This window comes from Nycticebus coucang, chromosome 7, assembly GCF_027406575.1.
Source record: "Nycticebus coucang isolate mNycCou1 chromosome 7, mNycCou1.pri, whole genome shotgun sequence".
Lineage (NCBI taxonomy): Eukaryota > Metazoa > Chordata > Mammalia > Primates > Lorisidae > Nycticebus > Nycticebus coucang.
This window is the reverse complement of record NC_069786.1, coordinates 129,584,721-129,601,507: the sequence shown is the minus strand read 5'-3', so window position 1 is coordinate 129,601,507 and position 16,787 is coordinate 129,584,721. Positions and strand designations below refer to the sequence as shown.

General features: G+C 39.0%; 1 protein-coding gene across 5 annotated transcripts in view; it reads right to left on the bottom strand.

The window, feature by feature from the left end:
- Positions 1-16,787, bottom strand: part of GIGYF2 (GRB10 interacting GYF protein 2) — a 136,688-nt gene that overhangs the window by 84,384 nt on the left and 35,517 nt on the right. For all 5 annotated transcript variants that reach the window (XM_053598312.1, XM_053598316.1, XM_053598315.1 and 2 more), the window contains exons 7-9: positions 9,359-9,470; positions 2,358-2,469; positions 1,105-1,145 (exon numbers count right to left, since the gene is read on the bottom strand). In XM_053598312.1, the coding sequence (XP_053454287.1) occupies positions 1,105-1,145; positions 2,358-2,469; positions 9,359-9,470 (265 nt within the window). The remainder of the gene's footprint in view (positions 1-1,104; positions 1,146-2,357; positions 2,470-9,358; positions 9,471-16,787) is intronic.

Here is a 16,787-nt window from a genome sequence, read left to right as displayed (position 1 = left end):
AATAAATAAATAGCCAGTCTATTCTGAATTTCAAGCTACACATATTGAATGATTTTTCATTAACATAATACAACTAATAATACCAATGCCATGTTAAAGACTGATGAATTTTAATCACTGACATGTTTAAGTGAGTTTTATATGGAAAGAGTGAAGCAAAGCTGGTTGTTAAACTGGTTTTTGTTTTTGTTTTGTTTTTGCAGTTTTGGGCCGGGGCTGGGTTTGAACCTGCCACCTCCGGCATAATCTGCAAATCAGTCTGTGAATGGTATTTACAAATTTAACATAAATTTATAAGAAAGGTTTGCCACTGTTAGACACAATCTTGATCCGGAGAAGTTTTCTGGTACATGTAGAAATTTGGAACTTGTATGGTAATGCTCCTAACTCCACTGTCACTATGAACTGGCAGTTTTTTCTCTCCAATACTAATAACCTACTGGCAATTTGTAAAGTAGTACCTTAATCCAAAAGCTCATCTTATCATAAATTCTTTAATATAAACTACGATTAATTCCAGTATAAACACTGAAATCTGTTTCCTTATCATATTCCTCTTCTGGGGATACCTTAACTACGTAATTTGATTGCTCTTATTGCAAAACAAAACAAAAAAAGACTATGCTGCAAAAAGGCCAGATGAATAGATGACTGAACAAAAACAATTGTAGTTTTGGACTTTGCTCTGATATAAAAGCAAAGATTCTACCATTTTTCCCTATTTTTTCCTCACCTATGAGATGCTATCTACATTGGAAAAGGAGTTAGTAGGTTATTTCCTAACTTGAAGTTTGAATTCACGAATTGGCCTTAATAAAGAATACACGCCTTACAGAGAACACAAAGACCTAAAAAGTTAACTCAAGCAAATCCTAATGATTGCTGTATTCATCATCTCTGGTTTCATGCAGTGGAGTCCTCAAATAACCATGGAATTCTAAACACAAGCAATGCTACAACCCCATCTACTGGAGAAGTGCAGGTAACCAAGTCAACTTTTAATACATTTATCTTTATGTGTGAGCTTTGTTAAAAACTAATACCATGAAGATCCAGGAAATATTTATATCAATACATTATTACATTAATAAATCATTACCTTACCTATATCTTTTCGTCCTGGTTTTTCAAAACGTCTGTCACCCCTAGAAAAGACAATGTTTCAAACAAAGCATGAGCGTAATATATAAATTTCCCATCCATGACATTCACTTTCTCATTTTTCTTTAACAGCATTTGTTTCAAATTATAAAACAAATAAATACATGGTTATCAACTAATATTGTAAAAATACACAAAAACACAGACATAGAAATAAAACCATATACCACTGCACCTACCAAAACTTAGTTTCTGATGACCCAAAAATTGTAATTAGACACAGTTTTATAAACTGTTTTCTCACATTATTAAATATTTTCAAAGCCACCTTTAACTTTAATAGTTATATAGTATTATATAGTATTCTATTATGTTATTATGTAGATACACAATTGCATAAAGGCAGTATCCATCTGTTTGGTTTATTTACTTTTTTTTTTTTTTGAGACAAGAGTCTCACTATGTTGCCCTGGGTAGAATGCCGTGGCCTCACAGTTCACAGCAACCAAAACTCTTGGGCTTAAGTGATTCTCTTGCCTCAGCCTCCCAAGTAGCTGGGACTACAAGCACCCATCCCAACACCCAACTACTTTTTTGTTGTTGTTGCATTTCTCTTTGTTTAGCTGGCCTGGGTCGGGTTCAAACCCACCAGCCTGGGTGTATGTGGCCAGCGCCCTATACTCACTGAGCTACAGGGCGCCGCCCCAATTATTTCTTATTAGAAATATCATCACAGGGGCGGCGCCTGTGGCTCAAGAAGTAGGGCGCCGGTCCCATATGCCAGAGGTGGCGGGTTCAAACCCGGCCCCAGCCAAAAACCAAAAAAAAAAAAAAAAGAAAGAAATATCATCACAGTGATCATCTTTATACACATATATATTTTTCTGCAATGGCCCTCACTAATCTTTACATACTTGGAATAAAGTTATAAACAATATAGAAATAATATGCTTTTACTAAGACCTACAAAGACGACAACAGCAATGCATCCTACTGAATGCTCACCAAAATAGCAAATCAAATTAACTATCTACACTGGCACTAATAAATTAACTTATTTATCTAATCTGCTTCTTTCATTAAATAAAAATCATTTAAATATTCTGTACACCTTGACCTTCAAAAATTAAACGCATTTTTTAAAAAAATGAAACCTTGTAACTATACAGACTTCTCTCTATAGAAAGCAAAAATTAAATGCTTCTTATATTTAACATTGAAAAATCTTTGTGCCAAGATCCGGATCCTTTAGTTACCTTTCTTCCCAGCTCTGCGATCTATGCATTTCCCTGCCACCTCCTCGACCAAATACACCCTCTACTTCATCAAAACTTCTTTGGTAGAAACCACATTCACCTCTGCCTCTGCCTGAAAATAAGAAAACAGAAAAAATGACTGATGTCAACATCTGGCACACATTCAACAACATAGAATAATCTCTAAAGTTCAATCTCTGCACAAAGCAGAATATCTGCATTTAAATTTTAACAAGGTCTGTGAGACCAACAATGGCACTGAAGCAACTAAACCACAGAAGGTTGAACAAAACAAGTTCAAAAACTAATGTTAACAGCACCAATCCCAGTCCTGAACAAGAAAAGTCTCACCATTAAGCTCTATCATAAAAGTTCAATAGTGAAATTCTAATTAATCCAATAAAGCATCAATGTAAATTAACCATTTGTTGGACTATTTTTGATAAAAAATGAAGAAATCTTGATTTGGAGAGTTTGCAAAAAAAGGAGCTAAAGTTAAAAAGCCACGCACACAAGTTAAAATACTTTATCTAATCCCAAAGAAAGAATAACTTAATACAGTCTACTCTAAAACTATCAATGTCATGAACTCCTCACAGGATATTCCACAGAAATCCAAATCAAAGGCATCCTTTTCTCTCAACTCTTTTTTTAAATTTTGTCTTCTCAGATAAGCTTTATTTTATAACAATTCCATTACTGTTATTTAAAGATTCATGAGAACAATGTTTGTCTTTACTTAATTCAAAAATATTTTGGTTACATTTGAAAGAAAAATAAAAATTTTAGGAATACATTATAAACAATTTCTACACATGTAAAATGGTTCCAAACCAGACCATTGGTGCTGTTGGACATTTTGTTGTATTTGTCTAGTCCAGTGCCTAGAAAAGTTTGCAAACTTTTTCATGAGCCTGAATCATATGGGATTGCACATTTTGCATTTTTTTTTTTTATTGTTTGGGATTCACTGAGGGTACAAAGAATTAGGTTATACTGATTGCATTTGTTAAAGTTCCTCTTATAATTGTGTCCCGCCCCCTACTCTTAAATCTTGAAGTAAAAAAAGTATCAAGACTAAATTCAAACCATAGAGTTGCTAAGAGTATATGGATGTAGGAATTTAGAGACTCTGGTGGCAATCTAAACGTGCCTTTATTCAAGGCAATTTGGTTAGATCTATTAATATTTGATTCAGCAATACGAGTAACAGTTTATCTTAACAGAAATACTTGTACAAATATACAAACTATACAGGTATTAATAGTAATTTTAAAAAATAGAAACAATCTAATCAATGAAGGATCACTGACAAATTTCTGATAAAAAATATATAGTAGGGGAAGCGCCTGTGGCTCAGTGGGTAGCGCCCTGGCCATGGCCTGCTAAAACAGCAACAACAAAAAAAAGCCAGCGTTGTGGCAGGCGCCTGTAGTCCCAGCTACTCGCAAGGCTGAGGCAAGAGAATCACCTAAGCCCAAGAGTTGGAGGTTGCTGTGAGTTATGATGTTACAGCACTACCGAGGGCGATAAAGTGAGACTCTGTCTCTAAAAAAATACATACATAGTAGAACACTATAAAACCACAAAAAATAAAGTGTTGACATTAACAGAAATCTACATTATTCTGTTGAACAACGAACATAGACCACAGAATAATAAATATAAAAATTATTCCATTTAGGGGCGGCACCTGTGGCTCAGTCAGGAAGGCGCCAGCCCCATATACCGAGGGTGGCGGGTTCAAACCCGGCACTGGCCAAACTGCAACCAAAAAATAGCCGGGCGTTGTGGCGGGTGCCTGTAGTCCCAGCTACTTGGGAGGCTGAGGCAAGAGAATCGCTTAAGCCCAGGAGTTGGAGGTTGCTGTGAGCTGTGTGATGCCATGGCACTCTACCGAGGGCCATAAAGTGAGACTCTGTCTCTACAAAAAAAAAATTATTCCATTTATATAAATGATGCAGCTGTGGTTAGGGTCAAGAAGGATGTACATCCAATTGCTGGGCCTGGAGAAGTATGCACTTTCAGCTTTATAATTTCTGTTCAGTTTTCCCAACAAATAAGCACCATTTGTATCCAACATGTGAGAAAACTAGGGGGAGTGGGGACTGAGGATGTATTTATAACTAGATGAAATCTTAGCCATTATCCATAACTCATTTCTCCTATGATGCAAAATCACCCACAGGAAAATGATGGATACTGAATAAAAGCATCAACACATTCCAAATCTAAACATAAATGAGGTAAATAATTATGGTAGATTTCATGTGGTATTTCTACTTTGTAGTTAGAATTTATCAAGAAATGACTCAGAATGCGGTTGTAATTTTACACAATCATATTACGAAATACCAAAATAATGCCCTGATTTGTCTTACGGGTAATCTTAGGAACAATGGATACCCTCTTGACTAGTCCCAATATCCATGTCTTCTTTTTTGTTGTTTTTGAGACAGTCTCACTTTTGTCACCCTGGGTAGACTGCCATGGTGTCAGAGCTCACAGTAACCTCAAGCAATTCTCTTGCCTCAGCTTCCCAAGTAGCTGGGACTATAGGCACCCGGCATAATGCCCAGCTATTTTTTAGAGACAGGATCTCAATTTTCCTCAGGCTGGTCTTGAACTCCTGAGCTCAAGCAATCCAACTGCCTCAGCCTCCCAGAGTGCTAGGATTACAGGCGTGAGACACCAAGCCCAGCCCAGCCCCTGCCCTCTCCTTTTAAAGAACAATTTTCTCGGGCGGCGCCTGTGGCTCAGTGAGTAGGGCGCCGGCCCCATATGCCGAGGGTGGCGGGTTCAGGCCCAGCCCCGGCCAAACTGCAACAAAAAAATAGCCGGGCATTGTGGCGGGCGCCTGTAGTCCCAGCTGCTTGGGAGGCTGAGGCAAGAGAATCGCACAAGCCCAAGAGTTAGAGGTTGCTGTGAGCCGTGTGACGCAACGGCACTCTACCCGAGGGCGGTACAGTGAGACTCTGTCTCTACAAAAAAAATAAATAAATAAAGAACAATTTTCTCAGGAAAGCCACTATGTTTGTATCACCTTAAAAAAAATGTTTTATTCCAGAAACAAATGAATATAAAAAACAGCTTTCAGGTTACCAATAAAAATAAGCAAAATACATTTAAAAAAAAAATGTGTACATACAGAGAGGCCATAAAGTTTGTGTGCCACCCTACGTATGTGTGTATATGTATATATATGTGTATGTGTGTGTGTGTGTTTTGCAGGAGTGAAACAAAGTTTATTGAGGAAAAGAAATATAGGTTTATAAAGCAAGAGCAAGACACAGGTTTACAAAGCAAAATACATTTGCCATAGATATCAAAGGGGTTGTTGGAGCAAAAGGTCAAAAAAATTTTTCTACCATTGGGGTGGCGCCTGTGGCTCAGTTGGTAAGGCGCCGGCCCCATATACCGAGGGTGGCGGGTTCAAACCCGGCCCCGGCCAAACTGCAACAAAAAAATAGCCGGGCGTTGTGGCGGGTGCCTGTAGTCCCAGCTACTCGGGAGGCTGAGGCAAGAGAATCGCTTAAGCCCAGGAGTTGGAGGTTGCTGTGAGCTGTGTGAGGCCACGGCACTCTACCGAGGGCCATAAAGTGAGACTCTGTCTCTACAAAAAAAAAAAAATTTTTCTACCATTACTAGCACTGGCCCTAGTCCTACTTTTGAGACTAAAGCTTTATAATGGAACACATTAAAAGAATCGAGTTTTAAAGCTTTCCAACATGTAAAATTTAAAAATCTGTAATTGTGGTTCTCATAAAAGACTAAGCAAGTAAATATAAAATAATGTACCTTTCATAAAGGTAACTTTATTTAAAGGACTATCCTAATGTCTGAGATTGTACTCTATCCTTTTTGGGAATTAAGAGTATACTTCTTTTTAATGATAAAGGCAGCAGCAGGTGACAGTTGTGTGCATTTAACATCCCAACTAAATAAAATAGGAAGAAGACTACTTGATGCTGTTTCTGCCATCCATTTATACATTTCTTTAAATTTTACTAGTTCAGGGTATTAGTAGTCTGGATGTCAGCAGATTTTCTTATCAAGGTTTCTTCAAACTACAAAAGGCTAGGATAATTATTTAATGTTAGCTCTGCCCATGCCAAGAAAAGCCACAGTAATCATTATTTAGCCATCAAGCTGAAATTAAGTAATGAGTGAAAAATACAAAAGCGTGTTAACAACCACAACCTTGTTTTACAAAATGAACTATGGAGACCATTTACAAGAATCACAGGTAGTTGTGACAATGGAAGTATTTTTCAGTCAACACATGCATTCAACTAGTTTCATGCCATTCTTTCACATTAACATGTTAATCAAGTCACTCTTTATATGTCAAAGCACCTATCTTATATACACGCCCATTGACATTCTGAATGTAAGTTTTTTATCCTATGTAATAACCCTTCACTTCAAAAGAAATTAGAAATCACAAATCATAAATCATTCACATGTTTCTCAATAATTTTTTTATTAACTAATTATTTGGGGCAGACAGGGCTTGCTTTTGTTCAGGCTGATCTCGAACTCCTGGCCTCAAGCAATCCTCCCAGCACAGCCTTCCAAGGTACTAGGAGCATGAACCAATTTGCTCAATTGGCCATAATTTTTTTTTTTTTTTTTTTTTGAGGCAGGATATCACTTTGTCACCTAGGCTAGAGTACAGTGCTGCAATCATAACTCATTATAGTCTCAAACTCCTGGGTTCAAACCATGTCCCTGCCTTAGCCTCCTGAGTAGCTAAGACTATAGGCAGATGCCACTATGTCCTGCCACTTTTTTTTTATTTTTTGTAGAACAGGGCTTCATTATGTTTCCTGGACTTCTCCCCAACTCCTGGGCTAAAGTGATCGTCCCACCCCGGCCTCCCAAAGTGCTGGGATTACACGTGTGAGCCACTGTGCCTGGCTCAATGGGTAATTTTGTTTTAAAGGGCCCAGAGATCAGTTTGTATTTGTAGCACACAAATGGGGGCTCATACTTCTTGATTACAAAGACCTCTTGATTTTGGCTTGGCACCTGTAACTCAGTGGTTAGGGTGCTGGCCACGTATGGGCCTGCTAAACAACAATGACAACTGAAACAACAACAAAAAAATAGCAGGGCATTGTGGCAGGCGCCTATAGTCCCAGCTACTTGGGAGGCTGAGGCAAGAGAATCATTTAAGCCCAAGAGTTTGAGGTTGCTGTGAGCTGTGATGCCACAGCACTCTACTGAGGGCGACATAATGAAACTGTCTCAAAAAAACTCTGACTTTCCCTGAAAAGCACTGGAGGCAAAACTGCCTGAATACAACCTCTCCTTGCTGGCAACCAACAGGAGAAAAACACAGGAAATGCCCAGTAGCAGGCCAAAGTCATGAGTGGTCAGCCCCATCACACCACCAAGAAGATGGATCTGAGACAAATTCTGGACTAATGGAACATAACTGGGAGTGCAAATCTGAATTATCTATGGAGCTTCGGAAGCACACACACGCTTCCTAGATACCACCCAAGTTTGTGTTGCACAGATAGTTTTATAAGCTTTATAGGCAAATCTAAGAATGCCTCAAGTTAAAAACCACTGTTCTAGAGATGGACAAGTAAATTTAGAAGGAAAAAAAAAAACACTATTAGGTACCTAGCATAATAAGTGAAGAGTTTCAGTTAGACTCTTCATTATTCACACCAGCATTCCCACATTCTAAATGGACTACCTAAAGAAATTTCTTACCAAAAAAAAAAAAGAAACCTCTTACCAAAAATGAACAATTGAATACATCTCTGTAAGTATTATGCAAATTATTCATTAAGAATAATTTCTTAATAATTCCTTAAAAAGAATTTAGACACTCAAGCCCATCTTGGTGATATGATATGTGGAGACAATGGTCACTGCAAACACCCAACTCTTCCATTTCTAAAGCATCTCAGACAGAAAATTACAAGGTATGTTTAGAATATGATTTAACTGGTTTAAGAGTGTGCAAGTAAATATTTACATTGCAAACATTAAGAATGCCCTTATAGGCTCAGCGCCTATAGCTCAAGCGGCTAGGGTGGGTTCAAATCCAGCCCAGACTTGCCAAACAACAATGACAACTACAACTCATAAAAAAAAAAAAAAAAAAAAAGTCAGGCGTGGTAGAAAGCGCCTGTAGTCCCAGCTACTTGGGAGGCTGAGGCAAGAGCATTGCTTAAGCTTAAGAGTTGGAGGTTGTTGTGAAGTGTGATGCCCAGCACTCTACCCAGGGCGACAGCTTGAAGCTCTGTCTCAAAAAAAAAAGAATGCCCTTATATTGGAGGGGGGGGGTAGCATGGAGTAGACATCAAAGAAATAAGTAGTATCAAAATAAACTGTTCTTCTAAGAAAAGACAGAAATCTGGGGCGGCACCTGTGGTTCAAGGAGTAGGGCGCCGGTCCCATATGCCAGAGGTGGCAGGTTCAAACCTAGCCCCGGCCAAAATCAAAAAAAAAAAGAAAAGACAGAAATCTTTAAAACTATAGGTTAAACAAAGGAATGCTGTTTAATTGCTTTTTTGTTCTACCCCTGAAAGGCTCCAGTATAAGACAGTTTTTGCTAAAGCCCCTTTCTAGTTGGAGACATTCTTGGCACATGGCTCCCATACAGAAACCTGTGTGTGTCCCAGAATCCTGCCAGGACTTCAGTGCTGCTCCAGCACTCAAGACACTTAGGGAAGTTTTGCCTCCCAAGAATAAGGCTTCCTGGGGACAAGGAACAATGACAATAAGTATCTGCAGAAGTAAACTGGGACTGTCTAGACTCCCACATGCTCACATCTCTACACTACAATTAAACTCCTCTGCTCCAAATCAAGAATTGTGGAGGAGCTACCTTAAGCAATGTTCAGGAAACAGATGTTCAGGGCATTTAATATACAGATGAAGTCAAAGAACAGGTTTTTTTTAATCAGGCATTACAATATTTTAAAAGTGCTTTCCCTGCCCTCCTCCTCCGTTATTACTTTATTCATGTGAAAGCTCACCTCGCCCTCTTGACGAACTTCGACCTCTAGGAGCCCCCACCACTGTTCCTCCTCCTCCTCGTCCTGTCAATCGCAGGACAGCCGCACTATTTACAGACATGGAAAAATTTCTCTGCCAAAAAAAGAAAAAGAAAAAGAAAAAAAGAGAAAGAAAGAAAAAATGGATAAAACAGATAAAACTACACGTTGCTTCTCCCCACTCCCACTGTATCTGTAAAATGGCATCTAATCACCACTAGCAATAGGTAATCATAACCATAACACAACATAGGAGATGATCCAAAACTTGATTTTAGCTCACAATTTCTAATTAACATTTCAGGTCAACAAAATTAACAACCAATGCCTTATGCTATGCTAAGTTTGTTAAGAAAATATTAAACGAGCAAATAAACTAAATGCTCTTTGTATCCAAAAGCAGATAGGGTAAACACACAAAAGAATAAATATAGAAAACATTATAAAAAGAGATCTGGGGCAGCGCCTGTAGCTTAATGAGTAGGGCGCCGACCCCATATACCGAGGGTGGCAGGTTCGAACCCAGCCCCAGCCAAATCTCAACAAAAAATAACCAGGCCCTTGTGGTGGGCACCTGTAGTCCCAGCTACTCAGGAGGCTGAGGCAAGAGAATCGCCTGAGCCCAAGAGCTGGAGGTTGCTGTGAGCTGTGATGCCACAGCACTCTACGGAGGGTGATAAAGTGAGCCTCTAAAAAAAAAGAGAGATCTGATTTGAAAGGGTCCTTTAAGCCTCTAACTAGTAAAAAGTGGAAATGAAAAGAAGTTACAGAAAGTTATAACCTAAGAATATGGGGAAAAGGGAAAAGGAGGAGAGGGGAGGGGGGAGGATGGGCGGAGGGAGGGTGATTGGTGGGATCACACCTAAGGTGCATCTTACAAGGGTACATGTGAAACTTACTAAATGTAGAATATAAATGTCTTAACACAATAACTAAGAAAATGCCAGGAAGACTATGTTAACCAGTGTGATGAAAATATGTCAAATGGTATATAAAACCAGTGTATGATGCCCCATGATTGCATTAATGTACACAGCTATGATTTAATAATAAATAAGTTAAAAAAAAAAAAAAGAAGTTACAAAACGCTCCAATGTAAAGAGTAGTGTGATAAAGAGGAAAATGATCTTTTTTGCCTTATTCTGGTCACAAATGCAAATTAGCAACTCCAAGCAGTATTTAACAGAATAACAAGAATCAGAAATGAATGGGGAAGGCCAAACAAGAATCTACCTAAGACCAACAACCTAAATATACAATAATGAGAAGGGGGAAGGTGTATTTGTAAAAATAAAATCCTAATCACTCAGTCACTACCCTGAACTTGCACCCACAGCCAATCTGGAATAGGGTCAAGGACAATGAGACAGTAGTGGGTATGTATCATTTGGGAAGAAGAGAGGCCAGGGAGCCAAAAATATGCCTAGTTGACACTTCTGAAGGAATGGAATATATGGGGCTTAGGAGAAGGTAAAGCAAGAAGTAATTATAAAAACTTTTTTAAACGGGCGGCGCCTGTGGCTCAGTCGGTAAGGCGCCGGCCCCATATACCGAGGGTGGTGGGTTCAAACCCGGCCCCTGCCAAACTGCAACCAAAAAAATAGCCGGTCATTGTGGCGGGCACCTGTAGTCCCAGCTACTCAGGAGGCTGAGGCAAGAGAATCGCTTAAGCCCAGGAGTTGGAGGTTGCTGTGAGCTGTGTGAGGCCACGGCACTCTACCGAGGGCCATAAAGTGAGACTCTATCTCTACAAAAAAAAAAACTTTTTTAAACAAACTATACACTATAAAAATTCTGGGCATTAGAAGAACTTTCCAAAAGGGTTTTGAACTAAGAAAATGTTAAGCATATGTTTTTACATTTGAATGCCTTCTGTATAATTTAAACCTAACAGACATTTATAAATTCATACCAAGGTGCAAAGGTATGAAAATACAGCCTTGGGGGCATGGCTATAGCCAAGGGACCTCCTAGCAGAAAAACAAGAAGTGTAAGAGCAAGAAGTGAGGCTTAAAGAGTTAGGGTGCAAAATAACCTGTAATCTAACTAATATTTTAGTGCAAAGTTGTTTCCACTGACTCTGATTTGATTCAAAATCAAATGAAGTATCATGTCTATAGCTCCCTTTTTTGAAGTCAGTGATTAAATGGTTAAAAACTTTCATTTTATTTATTAAATTTATTTTAATATATAGGTCATTTTCTCCTCATCCCTTATCTTTTTCAAAATTTTGTTTAACACAAATTGGTCAGGTGTAATTTCAGTGTAAATAGGGCCATTTTGTAATTTAGAGGTATATAACAAAGGAACTTCAAAACTGAAGACATAAAATGTAACTGATTACTAAAAATTAGAGAAAAGTACAAACCAAAAACTCTATTTCTATTTCAAGCTATATTTTAATAAAACTTATTAACTTAATATAAAAGAAAAAGGGTTCAGACATAAACATTAACTTAGCTTATAGCACTAAGTAGCCAGTAGAGTACTCAATTTCTCTGACATTACTGTAATTAAGCAACACTATGAGGTTCCAAAATTTAGATTAATATTTTTTTTTTCTTTGAAGACAGAGTCTCACTCTGTTGCCCAGGACAGAATGCAGTGACATGATCATAGCTCACTATAGCCTCAAATTCCTAGATTCAATCGATCCTACTGCCTTAGCCTCCCAAACAGCTAGAAGGACTATAGGCACATGCCATGCCCAGCTAATATTTTTATTTTTTTCATAGAGATGAGGTCTCTCTATGCTGTGCGAAGTGCTCTCAAACTCCTGGCCTCGAGATCCTCCCACCTTAGACTCCCAAAGTGCTGGGATTATAGGTATTTCTCTATAATTTGAGAAAACAGAAGTCAGAGTTAACTGCAGAATGCATGCCAGGATTCCACAGTTTAACATTTCAGTACCAAACTATCACATCCATAAAACTCAAATACACCCATCTATAAGTGTGGAAAAACTAATATATTTTCACACACTCTCACACTCTGCTACTGAAAGTACAAACCGGTATGATCTCTCTGGAAGGTAATTTCTTTTTGAGACAATTTCTTTTTGTTGCCCTTGGTCGAGTGCAGTGGCATCACAGCTCACATAGCAACCTCAAACTCTTGGGCTTAAGTGATAGTCTTGCCTCAGCCTCCCAAGTAGCTGGGACTACAGGTGCCCGCCATAATGCCCTGCTGTTTTTTTGTTGCAGTTGTCCTTGTTGTTTAATTGGCCTGGGCCAGGTTCAAACCCGCCACCCCCAATGCATAGGATCAGTGCCATAACCACTGCTACGGGTGCCAAGCCTCTGGAAGGTAATTTCTAAAAATATATTTAATTATACCCTTTGACAGGACAATTCTACTTCTTACACACGAAACATAAATAAAAAAATCTTTAACTGCAATAATGTTTATAAAGGCAAAAAAATGAAACTAAGTATCAAACTATGGAAGCTATTAATAAGTTTAAAAACCTGGTCATGTACACATGAAATTCCATATAGCTTACAAAAAAAAAAAAAAAAAAAATAAGGAAATTCTATTTTGTAGGTCAAACCATATGAAACTGTTAATATTCAACTATTTTTGATTCACAAAAACTGCAATTTCCTATGATCAACCTTACATACAGGGACATAGAGAACAGTTATAGTCAGGGGCACAGACAGGCCAGATTACCAGGGACTAACTTCTAGCTCCTTTACAATTTCTCTGGCCTCAGTTTCCTCATCTATACAATGTAGACAGGGATAATATGATCTACCTTATAGGATGTTATAAGCACTCAACACATTAAAGGTCAGCTGCTTAGAACAGTGCCTGATGCATATTAAAATCTAAATAAGGCTCAGCGCCCGTAGCTCAGTGGTTACAGCACCAGCCACATACACAGAGGCTGGCGGGTTCAAACTCGGCCTGGGCCAGCTAAACAACAATGACAACTGCAACAAAAAAATAGCTGGGCATTGTGGCGGACACCTGTAGTCCCAGCTACTTGGGAGACTGAGGCAGAGAATCGCTTAAGTCCAAGTTAGAGGTTGCTGTGAGACCACAGCACTCTACCGAGGGTGACACAGTAACACTCTGTCTCAAAATAAATAAAAGCTAACTAAGTAATGTGCCATTTATCTCCTAGACATTTAGATAAAAACGGTAAAGTGTAGAACTGTGTACATAGATAGCATGCTACCACTTAAGTATATGTGTGAAAGGTATTTAAAGGAATATACATATAGTTGTAGACACACTGAATAACTCTGGAAGGAACACAAGAAAATGGAAACAGCCCAGACGGCTCAGGCATATAATTCTAGCACTCTGGGAAGCCAAGACTGGAGGATAGCTGGAGTTTAGGAGTTCAAGACCAGCCTGAACAAGAGCAAGACCTCATCTCTACTAAAAATAAAATAATTAGGCCAGCACACTGGCATGTGCCTACAGTTCTGGCTACTCGGGAGGCTGAAGCAGGAGGGTGGATGGAGGCCAGAAATTTGAGGTTTCTGTGAGCTATCACACCACTGTACTCTAGCCTGGGTGACATGGTAAGGGAGGGGGAGGAGAGGTGAAGGAGGGGAACAATGGTTGTTCCTGAGGAAAAGTAATAGGTAGCAGAATCTGGGTGAGTCACAGACTTACTTTTTGTTTTAGCTGGTTTTTCTCAAATTTTTTACGTATTCTGCAAGAATGCATAAATCAAGCCATTTTCTTTGGTATCAAATAAAATACAAACATTTAATAACAGCTACTTAAATGATATGTGCAATACATAGAATCGTGCTCCACAAACTGAGATAAATAAGTCAGGTCTGATGGCTCACACCTATATAATCCAAGCACCCTGGTAGGCCAAGGTGGGGAGGATCCCTTGACCTCAGGAGCTTGAGAACAGCCTGAGGATAGTGGCTTGTGCCTCAGGAAGGAGGCACAGTTCTCAGGAAGGAGAACTGCCTGAGCCCAGGAGTTTGAGTGAGTTAGGCTGAAACCATGGCACTCTAGCCAGGAGAGACAGAGTAAGACCCTGTCTAAAAAAAAAAAAAAAAAAAAAAAAAAAAAAAACCTGAGATATATAGCCAAGTGAAATGCCAAACAAAAAGAACAACTAAAATTTCGAGCACTGATTTTATTCTATGAAATTTTGTTTTTCCTGTTTATAATTTACACATATATACACATACATATAATAAATATATACAGGGAGAATGAGTGTATGAATACACCTTAAAGATAAAATAGCTAATGCAGCAAAATAAGAAGCATGCTTTAAGTTATACAAGGGAAGTAAATACTTTTACCTCTGAAAGAAAAAGTATATAAAACTTTAGGAAGATAGAATCTTTTAAGCACTATCCTACTCAAACATATTTTATAAATGACAAAGACTACCCTTAAGTGCAGGTAATCCTATATGAGGCATTTTAAATGTTTTCAAAAATGATCTTCTGTGGCTACAAGGTCTCCCCAATTCTTGTATTTAAGCACCTGTGATCTTAGCATGCCAATCTTTTTTTTTTTTTTTTTTTTTTTTGTAGAGACAGAGTCTCACTTTGTCACCCTTGGTAGAGTGCTGTGGCATCACAGCTCACAGCAACCTCCAACTCCTGAGTTTAGGCAATTCTCTTGCCTCAGCCTCCCAAGTAGCTGGGACTACAGGCGCCCGCCACAAAGCCCAGCTATTTTTTTGTTGCATTTTGGCCGGGACAGGGTCTGAACCCATCACCCTCGGCATATGGGGCCAGCGCCCTACTCACTGAGCACAGGCGCCACTAGCATGCCAATCTTTAAATAAACATTTCCACTGGCTCAACGCCAGTAGCACAGTGATTACAGCACCGGCCACATACACTGAGGCTGATGAGTTCAAACCCAGCCAGGGCCACCTAAACAACAATGTCAACTGCAACAAAAAATAGCCAGGCATTGTGGCGGGCACCTGTAGTCCCAGCTACTTGGGAGGATGAAGCAAGAGAATTGCTTAAACCCACGAGTTTGAGGTTACTGTGAGCTTTGACGCCATGCAACATAGTGAGACTCTGTCTGAAAAAAAACCCTAACAGAACAAACAGGCAAAAGACATAGGCAAATCAAAAACGATAATGATGTGCAAGCATATGAAAAGATTCTCACTCTCACTAGGGAAATGCAAATTAAAAACAACTATCACAACCATCAGTTTGAAAAAGATTTAAAATTCAAAAACTGGAGTTATAGAAATGAGATCTCATACACTGTTGGTGGGAACACAAACTGGTCTAAACGACAGTAGAAAGTAAATTGGCAATACCCAGCGCTTTTAAAAATTGCAAAATACCAAAACTCAGTGATTACTCTTTTACAACACACACCGTAAGAATGCCCACTACAGGATAATTTATAATAACAAAACTTGAAAACAACCTAAATATCCACCCAGAAGAGACTAGGGAAATTGTGAATTTTCTCATACAGAGCAGATAAACAAACTAGACCCAAATGTATCACCATGGATAAACCTAAAAATCAACACTGGAAGAAAAAAATAAGCTGCCGAATAAAAACTAAGGTGCAGGGTTACAGCAGGCAGATTGCTTGAGCTCAGGAGTTTGAGACCAGCCTGAGCAAAAGCAAGACCCTGTCTCTACTAAAAATAGAAAAAAATACTAGCCAGGCTTCATGCCAGGCGCCTGTAGTCCTAGCTACTCGGGAGGCAGAGGCAAGAGAATCGCCTATGCTCAGGAGTTGGAGGTTGCTGTGAGCTTTGACATCACAGCACTCTACCGAGGGCGATAAAACAAGACTGTCTCTAAAAGAAAAAAGAAAGAAAAGCTAAGGTATGATATCGTCAATATAAAATGTATAAACCTTGGCTCAGCACCTACAGCTCAAGCAGCTAAGGCACCAACCACATACACCAGAGCTGGCGGGTTCAAATCCAACCTGGGCCTACCAAACAACAATGACAACTACAATCAAAAAACAGCTGGGCGTTGTGGCGGGCGCCTGTAGTCCCAGCTACTTGGGAGGCTGAGGCAAGAGATTCGCTTAAGCCCAGGAGTTGGAGATTGCTGTGAGCTGTGATGCCAAGGCACTCCACCCAGGGCAACGGCTTGAGACTGTCTCAAAAAAAAAAAAAGTATAAACCTATAAAACAGCAGAGTTCTCAACCTGAAGGTCACAACCCATAGAACTGTATTAAAGGGCCGAAGCATTAGGAAAGTTGAGAACCACTGCTATAAAATGAAACTACAGTAGAACCTTACCTGACCACCTCTCTACATTCACTACCTCCTTAAGTTGACCTAATTTTCTTTCCTTTTTTTTCTTTTTTAGTTGACCTAATTTTCAGACAAGACATGTACCACGTATACATATTAGCAGGCCTTGTTCCTTATATTGACCACCTCCATTGTCGACCATTTTCTTACTGTCCTTTTATTACACA